General features: G+C 47.1%; 1 protein-coding gene across 1 annotated transcript; it reads left to right on the top strand.

Annotated features, from left to right (window-relative positions):
* The first annotated feature begins 13,972 nt into the window (after positions 1–13,972).
* LOC780687 (sucrose:sucrose 1-fructosyltransferase) lies at positions 13,973–16,959 on the top strand. Its single transcript, XM_044582563.1, has 4 exons — positions 13,973–14,414; positions 14,571–14,579; positions 14,972–15,840; positions 16,015–16,959. Exons 1-4 carry the CDS (start codon positions 14,060–14,062, stop codon positions 16,714–16,716), a joined length of 1,935 nt encoding a protein of 644 aa, XP_044438498.1. The 5' UTR covers positions 13,973–14,059; the 3' UTR covers positions 16,717–16,959.
* The last annotated feature ends 411 nt before the right edge of the window (positions 16,960–17,370 follow it).

Below are 17,370 nucleotides of genomic sequence, written 5' to 3'. Positions count from 1 at the left end.
ATCGTCTATGGTGCAACGATCGATTGCAGAGGCGGGGCCTTTGGGGCTGTTTTTTTCTTTCAATTTTTCTCTCTACTGCACTCCACTATCGCTTGATCTACGCCATGTTTTTCATGTGTTATCTACTAAATCAATGAATGCGAGCAAGCGTTGGATCTTTCAGATAAAACATACAAAGATCATCAAGTACTGATGCACGTACCATACGTTTTCTATGCTATTAGTCTGCTCATTTTTTTTAGACAAACTCTAGCAGAGTCGTCATACACGCCTCGGCTTGTATAATTTACGGAGCGCGCTTATATTCAGCCCATAAGTGTTCATATCTTGGGGCAGGCGCGTTGATATGGAGTAGCCACCATCTTTAACTGCTCGCGCAGGAAGGGAGTATCAACCCGGCATCTTCGTTCCACGTGCAGCTTGGCCAATAGTGTTGTCATCCATACGGCTACCTATTCCAGCCCTGCCATTACCACACGCTTCGTTATGTGATCAGGCCCCCTATTTCACGCTCAGCGAGCAAACGAACAGGAGACACTTTGTAGGCCGGTGGCACATGTTATGGCTTACCTTTTTCTTTGCGGGTCTTTTTTACCGACTCTTGGCGATCTATTTTTAAGTTTTGTTCCATCCGTTTTTTTAACTTCATTTTTTCAATAATGCATGAACACGTTTTAATCATATGAATATATTTTTGAAACATGCCTTAGTATGTTTTTATAAATATAAGATATTTTTATTACATGTGAGAACATTTTTTTTCCGGTTGCATGAACACTTTGAAAATTGCATGAACAAGTTGTATTAAAATTTTTGAAAAAAATGTTCATCATATATTTAAAACTTGTCTAATATGTATAAAGAAAACGGTCAACACGTATTTAAAAAATATTCACCGGGTGTTGTAAAACGCTTGCCACATATTTGAATAATATTCACCGGGTGTTGTAATGCATGAACACATTTGAATAATATCCACAAAACTAATGATCATCGAGTATTTAAACAAACATTATTTGTGAAAATAAAAACATTCTATAGGAAGTGTGCATTGTGTAGTGAATGAATGTACACCATGTTGAGAAACTTTCATCTTGTGTGAACAAATAATTTTCCAAATTTAGAAAGTCACAAATTTCAAAAGGTTTATATATTTAAAAAATGTTTCTCAAATTTAAATAGTCATGTAGTCTAAAACATTTGTCCAAAAACTGCACAGGGGATGCTTTTGGGCCACCCCACTAGGAGTGCGGTTGCTCGGTCTTGCAACAAGCAAGACAGTCTTCTCAAGAAACAAAAAGACAGAAGGTACTTTTATGGACTCGGGCCCACATTTGACGCTCGGCGGGCCGTCGGCCCATGCCGTGGTAACTGACTAGTAGCGATTTCTCTTTCACTTTTGTTCCCTTCCCTTTTTCACTTCATTTTTTCTCAACAAATGTGAACATATTTTTAATTAGATGTGAACAAATGTGAATTATTTCATTTTTACAAGACATGTGAACAAAATTTTCCAGTTGCATGAAAATTTTAGGAAATTCTGTGAACAAATTTTGAAAAAAATATTTACTTAATGTTCGTCATATATTTAAAAGTTATTCACTGTATATTAAGAAAAGGTTCACTGTGTGTAAAACAAAAATCATGTATAAAACGTAAATATTTTATATAAAAAAGTGTTTTCTGTGTAGTGAATACATGTCCACCATGTTGAGAAATGTCCACCATGTGTTAAGAAAATAATTACGAAATTTAGGAACTGGAATTGCAAAAAGTTTGTGTATTTCAAAAATTGTTGTAAAATTTAAACCTGCTCATGTAGTTTAAAAAATCGTTCACGGATTTACAAAAAACTAAAAAGATACAAGATTTGTAAAGCATTCATAATTTTAAAAATGTATGTGAAAATAGAATAAAGGACAAAAGAAACAGAAAACAAAAACTAGGAAGCGAAAACAGAAAAGGTCAATCCGTTAAAAGACCCCTCCACTCTTCGTCCGGTTGACTACATTATGTTCATAGGCCCAATCTGTACTTTATGCATTTATGCATATGAATGGTGTACAGCCAGTCAGCGACGGCATGACATGTGTAGTTTACAAGGACGCGTTTGATTACCTATATAACCCTCAGCCAACCCGCTAAATGCAGCTACGTTCGGTGTTGGGCTATTTGGTAAATTGCAAACATATTGGGCCCGCACGACAAAGTTTTAAAGCATCCTCTGCCCTAGTTCGCTCGGAGCAGCCGAATCGACAATTTACAGCGAGTCAGGCCAGAGCGATGCTCTCAAGCGTAGGTGGGTGGCTCTGCTGTACGTGCACGTATTTTTCCACTAATCACCTCCTTAATCTCCTTCATCCCGTCTAAATAACCCTGCTTCGATTCGAGATAAGCCGTACATGAAAAAGATGCACCCTGATGTTCTAATGTCATTCACCCGATTGCATCATAGTTTCGTTCACTCTATATGTTGAATTTCATGTTCATATTTGGAGCCTTTTTAGACATGTTTTGACAAATCCGGGGCACACCGTCGACCATTTGAAGTTTCCCTTGAGGAGTAGCTTCACCTTGTTGTTTGACACAACTTTCGTGTTGTGCATTTTTTGTTTCACAAATCATAGACGTGTATATTTACATGTGACCAGTGTAGTGTAATGTGCATGTCACGCTCATAATCTTCTTCGCGCCTAATCTCGTTCACTAGTCTCTGCAAATCTACACAACTGCGTTTAAACTCAAGATAAGTTCTACACGAAAAAGATGCATGTCGATGTTGTGGTTCCATTCATGCGATTGGTTTGTGATTTCACCGACGGTAAATGTTTAAATTTTGTGTTTATGTTTGAAGCTATTTTGGATGAATTTCGACAAATTCATCGTGCACAGTCGTCCGTTTGAATTTTTCTTTGACTAGTAGCTTCATCTCTCTGTTTCACACGACTTCGTGTTGCATGTATTCTATTTCAATGGTCATAGACGAATACGTATACATCTTACTAGTCCCTTGAAATCTCCCCAGTGTACTGTAGAACGGTTCTTCGAACTTGTGGGAGTGATGTCACGTGTGTGTGCGCGCATGCTGTTCATGTGAACATGTGCACGTGTTGTTCATGCGAACGTGTGGGTGTGTTGGCATGTGTGTGTTCTGCCATAACCCCTCTGTTCAAATGTTCCTAATCAAGATGCATGTATGCAACCAAACACCGCACGGATATTGCTTTCACGATGCAGGGTGAACGTTGTATTTTGCCCTGTATCTCCTCAAACAGGCTCTACTCAGTTTGATCCGTTTTTTCTTGCAACCTCTAAAAGTCGGTGCAGATAAGCAATCACATCCTAAATGTCGACGCATTTTGCCCGTGTTAGCTAAGCAGTCATCACAAAAGCCAACGGCGAGCAATCACTTCCACAACACGCGTGGAAGGTGTGGAAATACTATTTCGCTGGAGAGGCCAAGGGAGGAACCTTTTGACGCCATCTTGACTGGGACGAGTCGACAACAGGGCACAAATCTCCCTCTGCCGTTGCTGTAGCCATCATCCATCCATCCATGTTCGTAGCATGCATCCTCCTCCTCCTGAGTTACTTAATTACCAACGCTGTAACAGCCATGGACCATCCAGCATGCATGCATGCATGCGTGTTAGGTTACCTCGCCGACAATGCGTGAAACAAACTTGACCGTTCTCGTGATGCCATCGACACAATGGGTGCATGGCAAGATGTTACTCCAGCTGTATGCAAAATGCAACCAGCATGTGAGGTGTATCGTCGTGGCCTCCAAGGGGCAAGTTAAGATCCAAGAGAGAGACGTACGGTCGATTATTCCATGAAATTAAGCTATAATTAGTAGTACTTTGCAACATCGCTTGTTCTCTAGCGCGTGTTTATGTATGCATCAAAAGTAAGGCCACCACTGAGATTTGTGTGGCTGGTGGCTGACCAGCGCTGCCTATCGATCCAATATTGTGCACGCGCCTACATCTTAATAAACAATCTACTCCCTCCGTTTCAAAATAAGTGTTTCAAACCTAGTATAATTTTATACTAAAGTTAGTATAAAGTTCAGACACTTATTTAATACGAACGGAATATATTGATGGTTTGCCTCATTGGTCGCCGAATCCACAGACCTCTCTGGTTCATGCATGCAGGCAGGAAGGCATGTAGCTATCATCCAACCAATGTTGGGCCTCGGATCCGACTCAATTATATGCGTGCACAAATGCAGATGGAGAGCGAGTGTCTTCTTCTACCAACGTAGAAACACAAATTCACTAACTCCCTTAATAATTTAGATGCAATAGTAGCCTGTGGGGGTGTCCATCCAATCATCCAAGGGGGCAGGCGTACGTCCGTCCGTCCTGTACTCCTGTTGAGAAAACAGATGCTACTCTCCGGAAAAGAAAAAAAAAACAGAGGCTACTACGTAGTGGGGCTAGGTGGCCACTGGTAACCATCATTTGTTCTGTAGCTCGTGTTTTCTTGCATCAAAGGAAAGGTCACCACTGTGATCGTTGCCGAGATTTTGTGGCCAGTGGCCGACCGACCACCGATCCCGGTCCATGGAATATCCTCCTACTTGTGGTGCCATCGCATCATGGATCTATGTCTGTACACGCCTACATCTTAAACAAATGACATAGGGTTTAATTACCTCATTGGTGGCTGAATGTGGGCCGACCATGATTCCCTTCCCTGATTATTGGGCGTACACATTTTGTAGTTGGCGCCTTTTACTCTCTTTTTTGAACACAGTACACAAGCAAGCGCTCATACATACGCAGATACACTCACCCCTCTGAAAGCACACATGCACACCCTACCTCTATGAGCATCTCCGAGAGACTGAGCCGGCATATCATCTTGAGATTTACAAAGTCATTGTAGGCGCCTCTTCGTTGACGGAAACATCTTCTCCCACTGAAAGCGCATCGCCGGAAATCATAAAATAAATATTGTTGGGCGTACACATTTTCTAGTTGATGCCTTTCACTCTCGGTCTCCACAGAGACAGTTATTTTTCAAAAACTCGAAAAAAACTTTAGAAGTGCCAAAACAAATATTTGTATATTTCTTTGATGATTTGCTAGTTCTCGTCTACACGATATTTTACTGATTTGCAAGATCTAGACGAGAATTAACTAAATCTTACCTAGCTCCTGCGTCATCTCATTTTATTATTTGATTGATCCATGTATTTTATTTCTTTTGTGGTTTTTCATATTTTTTTGTCTCTTGTTAAGGCCTGCAACTGCAGTTGCACGCTCGCCATGCGCAACTATAGTTACGTGTTTTCTGAAGAAAAAAATAAGTGCAATACAAAAGTGAAGAAATAAATATAAAAGGAGGAAACAATAAAAGTGAAACAAGGGAAAAGGGGAAAAGGAAACAACAAAAACTCCTATGCCGAGGCCATTTGTGGTGAGGATTACATAAATCTCATCTAGATGAGAGCTATTTGCACCCTATTATATACTCCCTTCGATTCCAGATTATAATGTGCATCAATGTTCATGAAAATAAAACGTATATATGTTTTGATCAGAATTGTAGAATAAATATCAACATCCATAATATAAAATAAATAAAATATGAAAATAATGTTCATGATGGATTCAATGATACAAATTTTGTAAAATAGATATTAATATTTTTCGTTCTAAAACTCGGTCAAACATGCATAAGTTTGATTTTCGGAAAAACTAATACATCTTCTTTTTTGGAATGAAGGGGCTACTGATTTGGAAACTTCAGAATGAAAAGACATATTTGCACCCTCCTTGGCCTCGGCGTCACTGCTTATGTGTCCTAAACAGGTAAGGATTGAGTGCCATGTCAGACGCATGTAAACTAAGTTAGTGACTGTCGATTCATTCTACTCTCGATCGTCCTCTCCCTACGGTGCTGCATCTTGAGAACCACAAACAACTCATTATTTTCATCAAGTGGCTCCGTCGAGGGCAAGGTTTTCGATCCTGGATGTAAAAAATCATGTGTCAAGATTTTCATTTACCACAATAACCGAAAAATATTAGGTAGTTACCTGAATTTTTTAATGAATTTGAACTGGTATAAATTCATCAAAAACTTAATCAAAGTTGATTTGAATTTGGAAGTTTGGAATTTTTCGCTTGGTAATGCAATTTCTCGTGGGGTACTGGGATTTTGCGGTTACTGCCCAGTGACCGATTTTTTTTGCTCGGTACCCAAAACCTTCATCAAGTGACCTTGCGCCTAAGCGTGATTGATTTGGCTCTCGTGCTCCATATACCTTGACATTTGTTGTAAAAAAATCCAGATTCCAAATATCTAAAGAAACTTGATATGCATATATATCCTTGAAAGTTTCAAAATTTTCCCGAAAAGGGGAACATATTCGGAACCACTCATAATGTTTCCCTGTCAAAGAGAAAAATTAGGATTCTAGAAACATGTCTTCCGAACATTCAAAAGATAAGTTTTTTGAAAGATAGAAATGGGAGAATGGGAGTACATAATGATGAGAGCACCTGATATTCTTCGGTTAGTTCATATACACATTCAATATTGCCCTCTCTCATAATTTCTTTTATGGCGCCTCATAAAAAATTGAAGTTGTAAAATGTACATACCAACAACTATGCCACGAAGGTTGAATGCACACTTAGAGCATCTCCAACAGATGATGCAAAATAGGGCAAGTGCCCAAAAACTATCTTTTAGAGCATTTGGACCCAAACAACAGTGCTCTGGTAGATGCCCTATCTCTGTATTGTGCTGCAAAAAAATTAGGGTAGCCCCATATTTTACCCCAAGTGTTGCAACTATACGGCAGCCGCACCGCTGCTGCAAAACAAAATTTGTGTCGTGCGCAGCCCAACTGCCAACAGGAAAGTTCTCGCTCATGACCGCCACCCCGCCTCAGCATCTCTGATGCGACCAACGCTCCCGCCAGCCTCACAACTCACCAAGCCTTTGGTGGTTCCCGCCGCCACCAAGCCTAAGCCATCTGCAGCCCACCAACAATTTTCCGCGGGCCCATGAGTCGTCGTCGTGGGCAGTGGCCAGAGGGGATGCGCCAGGGCATGTCGCTACTCCCAAGAGCAAGCGCCCCCCCCCAACCAGCCACAAGGCAGCGCCGCATGACCGCCACCTCGCCTACCCCCCCCCCCCTTGACCGCCATCGTCCACCACCGAACTGCCTTGGACAGCATCTCTGATGCGACCGACGCTCCCGTCGGCCTTACAACTCATCCTTTGGTGGTTCCCGCCGCCACCAAGCCTAAGCCGTCTGCAGCCCACCAGCAATTTTCCGTGGGCCCATGAGTCGCCGTCGTGGCCAGTGGCCAGAGGGGATGCGCCAGGGCATGTCGCCACTCCCAAGAGCAAGCGCCCCCCCCCCCCCACCAGCCACAAGGCAGCGCCGACGTGAAGAGGTTGCCATGGGATCCTGCGTGGTATGCCTCATGCTCGAAGAAAACGAAGGTTGCGGTGGCAGCTGATGTGATCAAGTGGTGCACCCCTCCTACTTCCATCCTGCCCCCATCCTTGGAGAATGATCCGCTTTCACCCGTCGGCACGACCACCAGTGTGCATAACATGTTTGAGGAAATGTCTCAAAGGTATAAAATTCTCTTCCCCCCTATTTTTGTCTATCTTTGTCACAAAGTTTACATGTTGAATACAATTTTGACGTGATTTGTGCCTATGTTATTCAATTTTAGTGTATGTAGTGTCGATGATTATTTTTGTTGCAATGTATGAATGTTGCATCTCAAGATTTCGCCTCTCAAGAAACCCGCTCCCAAGAATTTGAAACACAATATGAGGAGCTCAATCTTGACATGAATGAGGATGGTTTTTTGGATGCAACTCCAATGGGAAGAATAGCAAACTACCAAACCGATGAAGACAATTTGCTATGTTTAGCATGGAAGAAAATTTGTCTTGATGCGGTCGTCGGTAATGAGCAACCAATCAACACTTATTGGATGCATATCAAAGAGTTATAAGATGCACGTAACACTAGTCGCAATGATCGATCGACCGTTTCTCTTCGACATCGATGATCCACAATATGTACGGATTGTCAAACGTGATCGGCGTGCTTCACACATGTTAAGCGCATGAACCCTAGTGGTACAAATGCGGATGACATGGTGATTGTTTGCTCGCATTCATCTTTTTTTTTTCTTCGTGTCTTGTGTATAGGTGGCGAACTTGTTTCCTTAATGTTGGTATGTAGTTCAACTTTGCTCAAAGTTTGTTGAGGGAAGAGGGAAAAAAGGATCATCAAAGAAAGACAAAGCATTCACTTTGCATCATTGTTGGATAAAGCTTGAACATGAGGAGAAGTGGAAGAACTGCGACACGCAAATGAAGATCCTAGGAAGAATTTGAAGATCTCCATTGGAGATGCAACAATAGATGATATTGATGATGAAGATGCATCAAGTGCTGAGGAAGGAAAATAGAAACACTGCTCCCAACTCAGTTGCTCCTACGAGTAGGCCTGATGGAAGAATGAATGCCAAAGAAAAGGGCACGGAGGACGAAGACAATAATATGAAGAATCATTGGACGCCATCATGAATGCAAGAAAAGAAATGGTCGAGCAGCGAAAGGCGGCGACTGAGGAGAGGAGGGTTGCGACCAAGGACAGGTTGGCGGCGGCCGAGAAGAGGAAGGTGGCGATGGAGGAGCTGAAGGTTTCAGCCAAGGAGAGGAAGGTGGCGGTGAAGGAGAGGAAGGTGGCCATGGAAGAAATAATCGAAGCAGTGGAACAATAGCAAAAGTTAATGTTCATGGACACAGGTGGTCTCCAGTTGAAGAAAAAAGCATATGTTGAGCTTTGTCGTGACCAAGTGTTTGCGATGAAGTCGATGGGCATGGTGGGAGGATTATTGGGAGGAGGCATTGGTGCCATGGGTGGCGGTATGGGAGGATGCATGAGTGCCATGGGAGGTGGCATGGGAGGTGGCCTGGGTTGGCAAGACTCATGGGTGCCATGGGTGGTTCGATGGGAGGAGTCTCAGGTGCCAATGCTGCGAATGAAGAGGAAACAAACCACGGATATGAAAGCACAAGTGATGGCAATGGAGGCACAGAAATTTGAGTGGCAATGCATTTTTCTATGACTGTGTTGTGTTTGTATGAACTATGCTTTTGTATGTGTTTGTGTTGCACTATGCTATCTTCAAACTCGAATTTGATATGTGGATTTGAAGTACAATTTGATATGACGTTGATAAGTGTGTGTGGTGATCTTGGAAAGTTTAAGTTGTATCCATAGCTCATGTTTTATTTTAATATGTATGCAATTGTGGAGAATAAAAACATAGTTGGTGCCCTATTTTAGACCATCTGCTACAACAGAAATCCTTCTAGTGCCATGTTTTACATCATCCGATATGGCAACAAAATCTTGTGCCCAAAAACCTAATTTTTGGTCCCTAAAAAAATTTATTTCCAAACAGAGGAAAAAGATTGACTCATCTATTAATTAAGTACAACAATCGCTTAGTTAATTAGTGGAACGTCAGGCAAAAATCATCGCCAATCGATGAGCGACACACGTAGAATACGCCACACACACTTCTCCAAAGAGGGACTCATCGAGACAGCACGCAGGCGTCATAGTCATCAGTTCTCCCCTAGAAGGCATCATCGACATCCCTAAACCCCAAGCAAAAGACTCCGACTTGGACATAGACAATTTTTGACCAAACCCATACTATAGAGGTCATGTGGAGTCAAATGAAGATCCACGCCAGAACTGAGCGAAATACGACAGGACAGTGCAGCTTCCTCTTTGACGGATAATTCTAGGCAAGACTGGCGCCACGAAAGATCATCGAACGAACCATCTCAACTCACAACAAAACGACCAAGAAGCACGGACAACCGCCGCAAACAACCGCAGCTCACGGAGACCACCTGCGGCCAAAACCCACCACGAGGCTCCAAATCCATCAACGGCCAACCAGACACAAAGCGAGCCGTCATGCCCTGTCGAGCACCATGCCGGTGAGGGACAATGGACCGCTGCTCGGGGCCAAGAACCACCATGGATCCTGGCTGTAACCAAACATCTGAATGGCCGACGCTCCCAATGCACGCCACCGCGCCTAATGGAGACCAGATCCGTTTTACCCGCAGCACGGGGGCACTGTTCCTTGCCCGGACCATCGAGACGCGCAACCCAAGTTGCAGCTCCACCCCATGCCACTGTGCGACCACTCGATACCAGATCCCCAGCGCCCGAGCCCCTTGTGCATCCGCGTCGCTCACCAGCGACTTGCCCTCACGGTGGCGTCACGCCAGTTCCACGGTGAGTGAGCCACCTACACGCCTGTGTCACGCATCTGCGAAGCACCCCTGTCATGCCTCCATGCACAACTGCGTGCCACCTCGCACCACTCTACCACCGAGAGCAGCCGCTGTGGCGCCCCCCGCCGCCGACGCCGTCCAGAATTTGCCCGGCGGCACCATTTGGTGGCGGCAAGGGGAGGAAGCATGTGTGGAGAGGAGGCCGCTACCGATCTGGGCTCTGGCCGAGCCACTCCTGGGAGAGCGAAGCGGGGGTCCTAAGTTTAGCCGCGGGTTGCTGGGAGGGGAACAGTAGGACATGGGACATAGGATGTGCCAACGTCGTATCCCACCTCCGACTCTTCCTTGCCGGAGTCTGCCACTACTAGGAAATATCTTATAGATAGAACTTTAGCAGTAGCGAGGAGTATATGAGCCGCGCTGCTTCTAATTAGTAGTAGCGAGGGGTATAAAACCCGCGCTGCTACTAAGTTGATAGTAGTAGCGTGGGCTATAAACCCACGCTACTACTAAGTGGTCTCCACCGTGCCCCTCGGGACAGACCATAGTAGTAGCGAAGGGTATAAAACCCGCGCTACTATTAAGTTGATAGTAGTAGCGCGGGCTATAAACCCACGTAACTACTAAGTGGTCTCCACCGTGTCCCCCAGGAAGGCCATAGTAGTAGCGAGGGGTATAAACATCGAGCTGCTACTACATACAGGGTTTTTTAACAGCCCTGAAATGCCCATCTCCTCCCCCAAATCCATCCTCTCTCTCGCCACTCTCCCTCCTCTCTCTACATAGGCTCTCACATGGACCTCTTGCCCATGTGCGCCTCCTCCCCCATGGCTTCAAAAGAGCCCGCCACCTTGCGTTGCCGGCGTCCTGGAGCTTGCCGATCTTCCCTGCGTCTCGATGCCACCATGACGAAGCAACCACCGGCGACCAGCCCCGTTGCTCCCTCCATCCCCTTCCTCTCTCCCTTATTTTTCTTTTTTCTCCCTCTCCCTCTGGTTTGACTCACCCTCCCATGTCCATGCCCATGCAGGTCGTCGCCATGGACGACTAGGAGCTCTCTGCCTTGGCTGCGAAGAGGAGCCCCACGCCACCGCCTTGCTCTGCCCTAGATCCGGGCCGTCTCCAGCAGCCGCTGCCGGACCTGGTCTGCCGCTGCCCGTCCGCGCCTCCGGCGACCCCTACCGTCGCTAGATCAAAGCATTGCTGCCATTGGCAGCACGCACGGGATCGAGATTTTTTTTATTTTGAAATTAATAGTAGTAGCGTGGGGTATAAGACACTCGCTACAAATAATTAGCAGTAGCATGGGTGGCACCCGAGCTACTACTAGCAGACGTAGTAGTAGCGCGGGTGGCACCCGCGCTACTACTACCAATTAGATGTAGTCTCATAATAGTAGTGCGGGCACCCGCGCTACTACTAGCTCTTTATCCCGCGCTACTACTAGGTTTTTCCCTAGTATTGTGTCGTGTGGACGTCACCAGTGAGGTGAAGTCCATGATCAACATGGATGGGCCGGCCTCATGATCTTCGCAGTCCGACGCGGACGACGGAGAGCTGCCCACATTCCCATCCACGATCACCTGTGCCACCTCTACGTCAGCCTCCGCCACGATCGTGTTGGAGCGAGCGTTGCGCGCGGCCTCGTACAGCGCTCGTTGTTGCTCGAGGAACTTTGAGTCCTCCATGACCATGTCTGTCAAGGCCTCCTCACTCGTGAACTCGCCGTGGATTTGCCCCTCTGCTAACCGGTGATGCGCAAGGAGGGCGAGGTCTTAGCATTGGTCCTCCCACGCCAGCCAGAACGAGGACACCGGCGGCACCAACTGCTCCTCCGGCATGACGTCATTGAAGTGCGCATGCGCCTACTCCATGGTGAAGTCAGCATGGAAGTCGTCGGACACCTCCTCCATCGTCTGGTCCGAACGCCCGCATACCTCCCCTGGTTTGTGTCTGATTTGCAGGAAAACGGACACAGGATGCGTCCGCAAATAAATAGGGATCCGTGTTGGATGGCAAACTATATCCGGAAACCTCGGTCCAGACGTTTGCGGGCGTTTTGAGGGTCCGCAATGGAAATGCCCTAAGGTGCGCCATTCCACTCTCGGTATATTTAAAAACTAAAAACTGCATCTTTGGAGGTTCCAAAATTCCAAAAAAGAATGATGGTATACTTTTATTTTTACTTTTATCTACCAATAAGGGGAGTGGCGCCCCCTGCCTTTCTTGGGTGCAAACATTTGCTTTATATGCCTGCGGGTACTATTGACGTTGTTTGTGTGTCGCCTTCTATTGGTTAGATAAACCTTTATTCTTAACTGAGAAAAGTATTACCTGTTACTATAGTATATCACCCTTTCTCTTCGGGAAAATCTCAACACTATCACAAGTAGCAACATTTAGTGCCGTTCTCCCTCCTAGGAATGTTGTAGTGGAGCTTAGGTGCTATAGGGCGTAGCATGGCATTGTACTTAATTCTTCCTGTGCTCTTTTTCGGTAGCGTAGTGTGCAGCCTGCGTGATCCGGCTATCATAGATCAGAGTTGTACGAGGGCTACCTTTCATCTTATAACGTTCGACTAAGTACTTTGTTTGATTGTTGCTTTATGTATAAAATGAGGAGAAAGTCTGGTTCAGAGATGATATGCACGGCCGTGCCACAGGCGAGTCAGCATCCGCCACCATGTGACCCCGTGGACCGCACACGTGTACGGTGTGCTATGAAACGAAGGAAGTGAAAGCCCAGTCAGCCAGCATGCGCGCGACGAGTGAGCTCACGGGCTCCGTCGATTCCATTCCATGGCTGTGCTTCCTCTGCTGTACCGTGGCTGCATTATTGTTGCTGATTTTGCTTGGATCTCTCGGCATTGTGCTGCTCCACATGTGCTGCTGCTGCTGCTACGTGATCGGAGCACGCACGCATTCAATCTCGCCAGTTTAATCCCGGTAGGTGGCCGTCGCATTCATCGATGGGTACGAAAAGTAACCATGGCCCATCACATGTGTGGTTTTTAAACTCTGTACACTCCGTTTATATGGTGTTTTTTCTAACACAGTACAGACGTAAAGGCTCATACATACGCGCATACACTTATCCTATGAACACATGCTATCGTCCACCCATTCTCTCGCGGTGGCTTATTGCCCTGACTATAGGATTGTCCAGCACTACACCTGTAGCTCCTCGGACGGGCCAACAGAGAGGACAATATGGCGGCGGTCGCCTTTTGCATCTCCAAGCTCTCCCTTCCACAAACAACCATTATTTCCTTCTTAACAAACTCGGCGATAATCTGTGGGACACGCAATCTCCAAAAGGCAGATGATATGGCAAATCCTATAAAAAAATATTACGTTTATGCCCTAAAATAAATATAACAAAACAATGCTCTAGAAAGTAATTTTTAAAAGCATAGAACTTGCTTTTTAACACATGGCACAAAAGTGATTCTGCCGACGTCTTGTTTCTAAATTTATTTTTTCTGAAAAACCGGCGGGCCCAAGAGCAATCCCTTCTCGTTACCATTAATTAACACAAGAAGAAAGAGAATGTGTGCAACTAATCTAAGTGTGAGGTGAGGTGTTTCCCCATTAAAATTCTCATCTTTACCACCAAACCCCAGCTATAAACCTCCCTCTGTATAAATCTCCCTCGCTCCCCCCACTGAACCCAGCACCCATCCGTCGGCGAGAAAGAATATCTACCAAATTCCCACGGGATTCTCGTGGCGAGCGCCGGCGCCATGGAGTCCTCACGCGGCATCCTCATCCCCGGCACGCCGCCGCTGCCCTACGCGTACGAGCCGCTGCCCTCCTCCTCTGCCGACGCCAACGGCCAGGAGGACCGGCGAACCAGCGGCGGCGTCAGGTGGCGCTCGTGGGCCACCGTGCTGGCCGTGGTGGCGCTCGTCGTCGTCGCCGCGGTCTTTGGGGCCAGCAGGGTCGACCGGGACGCGGTGGTCTCCTCCGCGTCGGCTACGGCGGTCCACGGCGTGTCCGGGGCATATTCCTCCCACGGCGGCTTCCCGTGGAGCAACGCCATGCTGGGGTGGCAGCGCACCGGCTACCATTTCCAGCCGGAGAAGAACTACCAGAACGGTACCGTCCCAGTTCATCCTCCGTTCGATTAAATCTTCAGATTCAGACACAATTTTGTTTTCTCGGGCGTGGTTACTTTGATCCAGAAACTGACCTCGCTGCCTTTGCTTCCTGTTTGCTCGCCGGCGGCGGCATTCTCCGGCGACATCCGTGCAGATCCCAACGGTTAGTTACTAACAGATCCTCCCAATCGAGTATTCCTATTCAGAAGTTTTGTGACCTGTGCGGAATATATTATCTGAGATTCAGACAGAGTTTCTAATTGCACCCGGATGAACAGTGCTTTTAAAAAAAAGTTTTAAAACAACAAATGTTTTCTATGAACATAGATAAATGTTTTACCTCCATACGAAATTTCGTGGTGCATTTATTTGTCAGGCCTCCACAAATGTCCTTTCATCATGAAATTTTTCACGTATATAAAACATTCATCGATGTTTATCAAAAAAAGAACTGTTTTTTGTTTTTTTATATTTTTTGGATTTTAATGTTCATCCAGATGCATTTGAGCTCAGTATTGGAAGAGCACTTTCGCTGAAATGCATTGTCCACTGCAGGTCCGGTGTACTACAAAGGATGGTACCACTTCTTCTACCAGCACAACCCGGGGGGCACCGGGTGGGGCAACATCTCATGGGGCCATGCCGTGTCGCGGGACATGGTCCACTGGCGTCACCTACCGCTCGCCATGGTGCCCGAGCACTGGTACGACATCGAGGGCGTCCTCACCGGATCCATCACCGTGCTCCCCGACGGCAGGGTCATCCTGCTCTACACGGGGAACACCGAGACGTTTGCGCAGGTGACCTGCCTCGCGGAGGCCGCCGACCCAAGCGACCCCCTCCTCCGTGAGTGGGTCAAGCACCCCGCCAACCCCGTCGTGTACCCGCCCCCTGGCATCGGCATGAAGGACTACCGTGACCCAACCACGGCGTGGTTCGACAACTCCGACAACACGTGGCGCATCATCATTGGCTCCAAGAACGACACGGACCACTCCGGCATCGTCTTCACGTACAAGACCAAGGACTTCGTCAGCTACGAGTTGATACCGGGGTACTTGTACCGCGGGCCCGCCGGCACCGGCATGTACGAGTGCATCGACATGTTCGCCGTCGGCGGTGGCCGCAAGGCCAGCGACATGTACAATTCGACGGCCAAGGACGTGCTGTACGTGCTCAAGGAGAGCAGCGACGACGACCGGCGCGACTATTACGCGCTCGGGAGGTTCGACGCGGCGGCCAACACATGGACGCCGATCGACACCGAGCGGGAACTCGGCGTCGCGCTGCGGTACGACTATGGCAGGTACGACGCGTCCAAGTCCTTCTACGACCCCGTGAAGGAGCGGCGGATCGTCTGGGGGTACGTCGTCGAGACCGACTCCTGGAGTGCCGATGCGGCCAAGGGGTGGGCCAACCTTCAGGTAACCATCATGGACATGGCTGTTTTACTTTACAGTTATCACCGTTAGTCGTCATTTGCTGCACCGTCAATTTTGCATGCTGGGTGGGGTAGATGCATGTTGGGCCAGTAACAACAGTGCGTGCAGCACTATTCCGACCCGATATTATTGAGTGTGTGTGTGTTGTGTGTGCAGTCGATTCCGAGAACGGTGGAGCTTGACGAGAAGACCCGGACAAACCTCATCCAATGGCCGGTGGAGGAGCTCGATACCCTCCGCATCAACACCACCGATCTCAGCGGTATCACTGTCGGTGCCGGATCCGTCGTCTCCCTCCCCCTCCACCAGACCTCCCAACTCGACATCGAGGCATCCTTCCGCATCAACGCCTCCGTCATCGAGGCCCTCAATGAGGTCGACGTCAGCTACAACTGCACCATGACCAGCGGCGCCGCCACCCGCGGCGCGCTCGGCCCCTTCGGCATTCTCGTCCTCGCCAACGCCGCCCTGACAGAACAGACGGCGGTGTACTTTTATGTGTCCAAGGGCCTCGACGGCGTTCTTCGAACGCACTTCTGCCACGATGAGTTGCGGTCGACGCATGCCACTGATGTGGCGAAGGAGGTGGTGGGTAGCACGGTGCCGGTGCTCGACGGCGAGGATTTTTCCGTTAGGGTGCTCGTGGACCACTCCATCGTGCAGAGCTTCGTCATGGGCGGGAGGATGACGGCGACGTCGAGGGCGTACCCGACGGAGGCCATTTACGCGGCGGCGGGGGTCTACCTGTTCAACAATGCCACCAGCGCCACCATCACCGCTGAGAAGCTCATTGTGCACGACATGGATTCGTCGTACAACCGGATATTCACGGACGCCGACTTGGTAGTCCTCGATTAGACTGATCACTTACAACAAGTAATGGATTTTTTGCTCGGTCCGTGGAGCTTCCTTTTATCTTGGACAGATTTTTAGCGGTGGAGCACCAGCAAGTCTACCTGTCATCTTGATTTATGTTTTTGGTTCCGGTTTTGGTTTTAGTAAGATGAATTAGATGATGTTGGTCACCTGTAAATCAATTACGGGTAAATTAAAAGGGCATGGATGCCTACCACCAAATATAAGTGACTATTTCAAGTTCAAGTTGTCTAATTTCTTATTCATTTTGTATGCAATCTTTGTATTTTGTATTTTTGGGGAAAGCAATCATGTTGTATTTTTCTTCAGAAGGGAAACACGTCAAAGAATAGAAAGTAGACTCCCATCACACATGCATCACTACTCTCCGCTTTAACTTTTTCAACTTTATGCAGCTGACCACATTTTTCTTCCTAAGCACCCGCCTCATGCCGAGGATCCCGCTACATCATCCGAACCTACTTTTCTTGATACCCGATCCTACATGGCTTACGGGGCATCATCCTAGGGCCATGCCCTTATACGTACCTGACGTAATCAAAGTACAGTTACATGGCTCCCATAACTAAATGCCGTACCTCGTGAATTCCGAAAAGAAAATACTTGACAAACGAATTTTTGTGAGCAGCACAACGT

The sequence above is a fragment of the Triticum aestivum genome, chromosome 7D (assembly GCF_018294505.1).
Source record: "Triticum aestivum cultivar Chinese Spring chromosome 7D, IWGSC CS RefSeq v2.1, whole genome shotgun sequence".
NCBI lineage: Eukaryota > Viridiplantae > Streptophyta > Magnoliopsida > Poales > Poaceae > Triticum > Triticum aestivum.
This window is presented reverse-complemented; position numbering and strand designations above follow the sequence as displayed.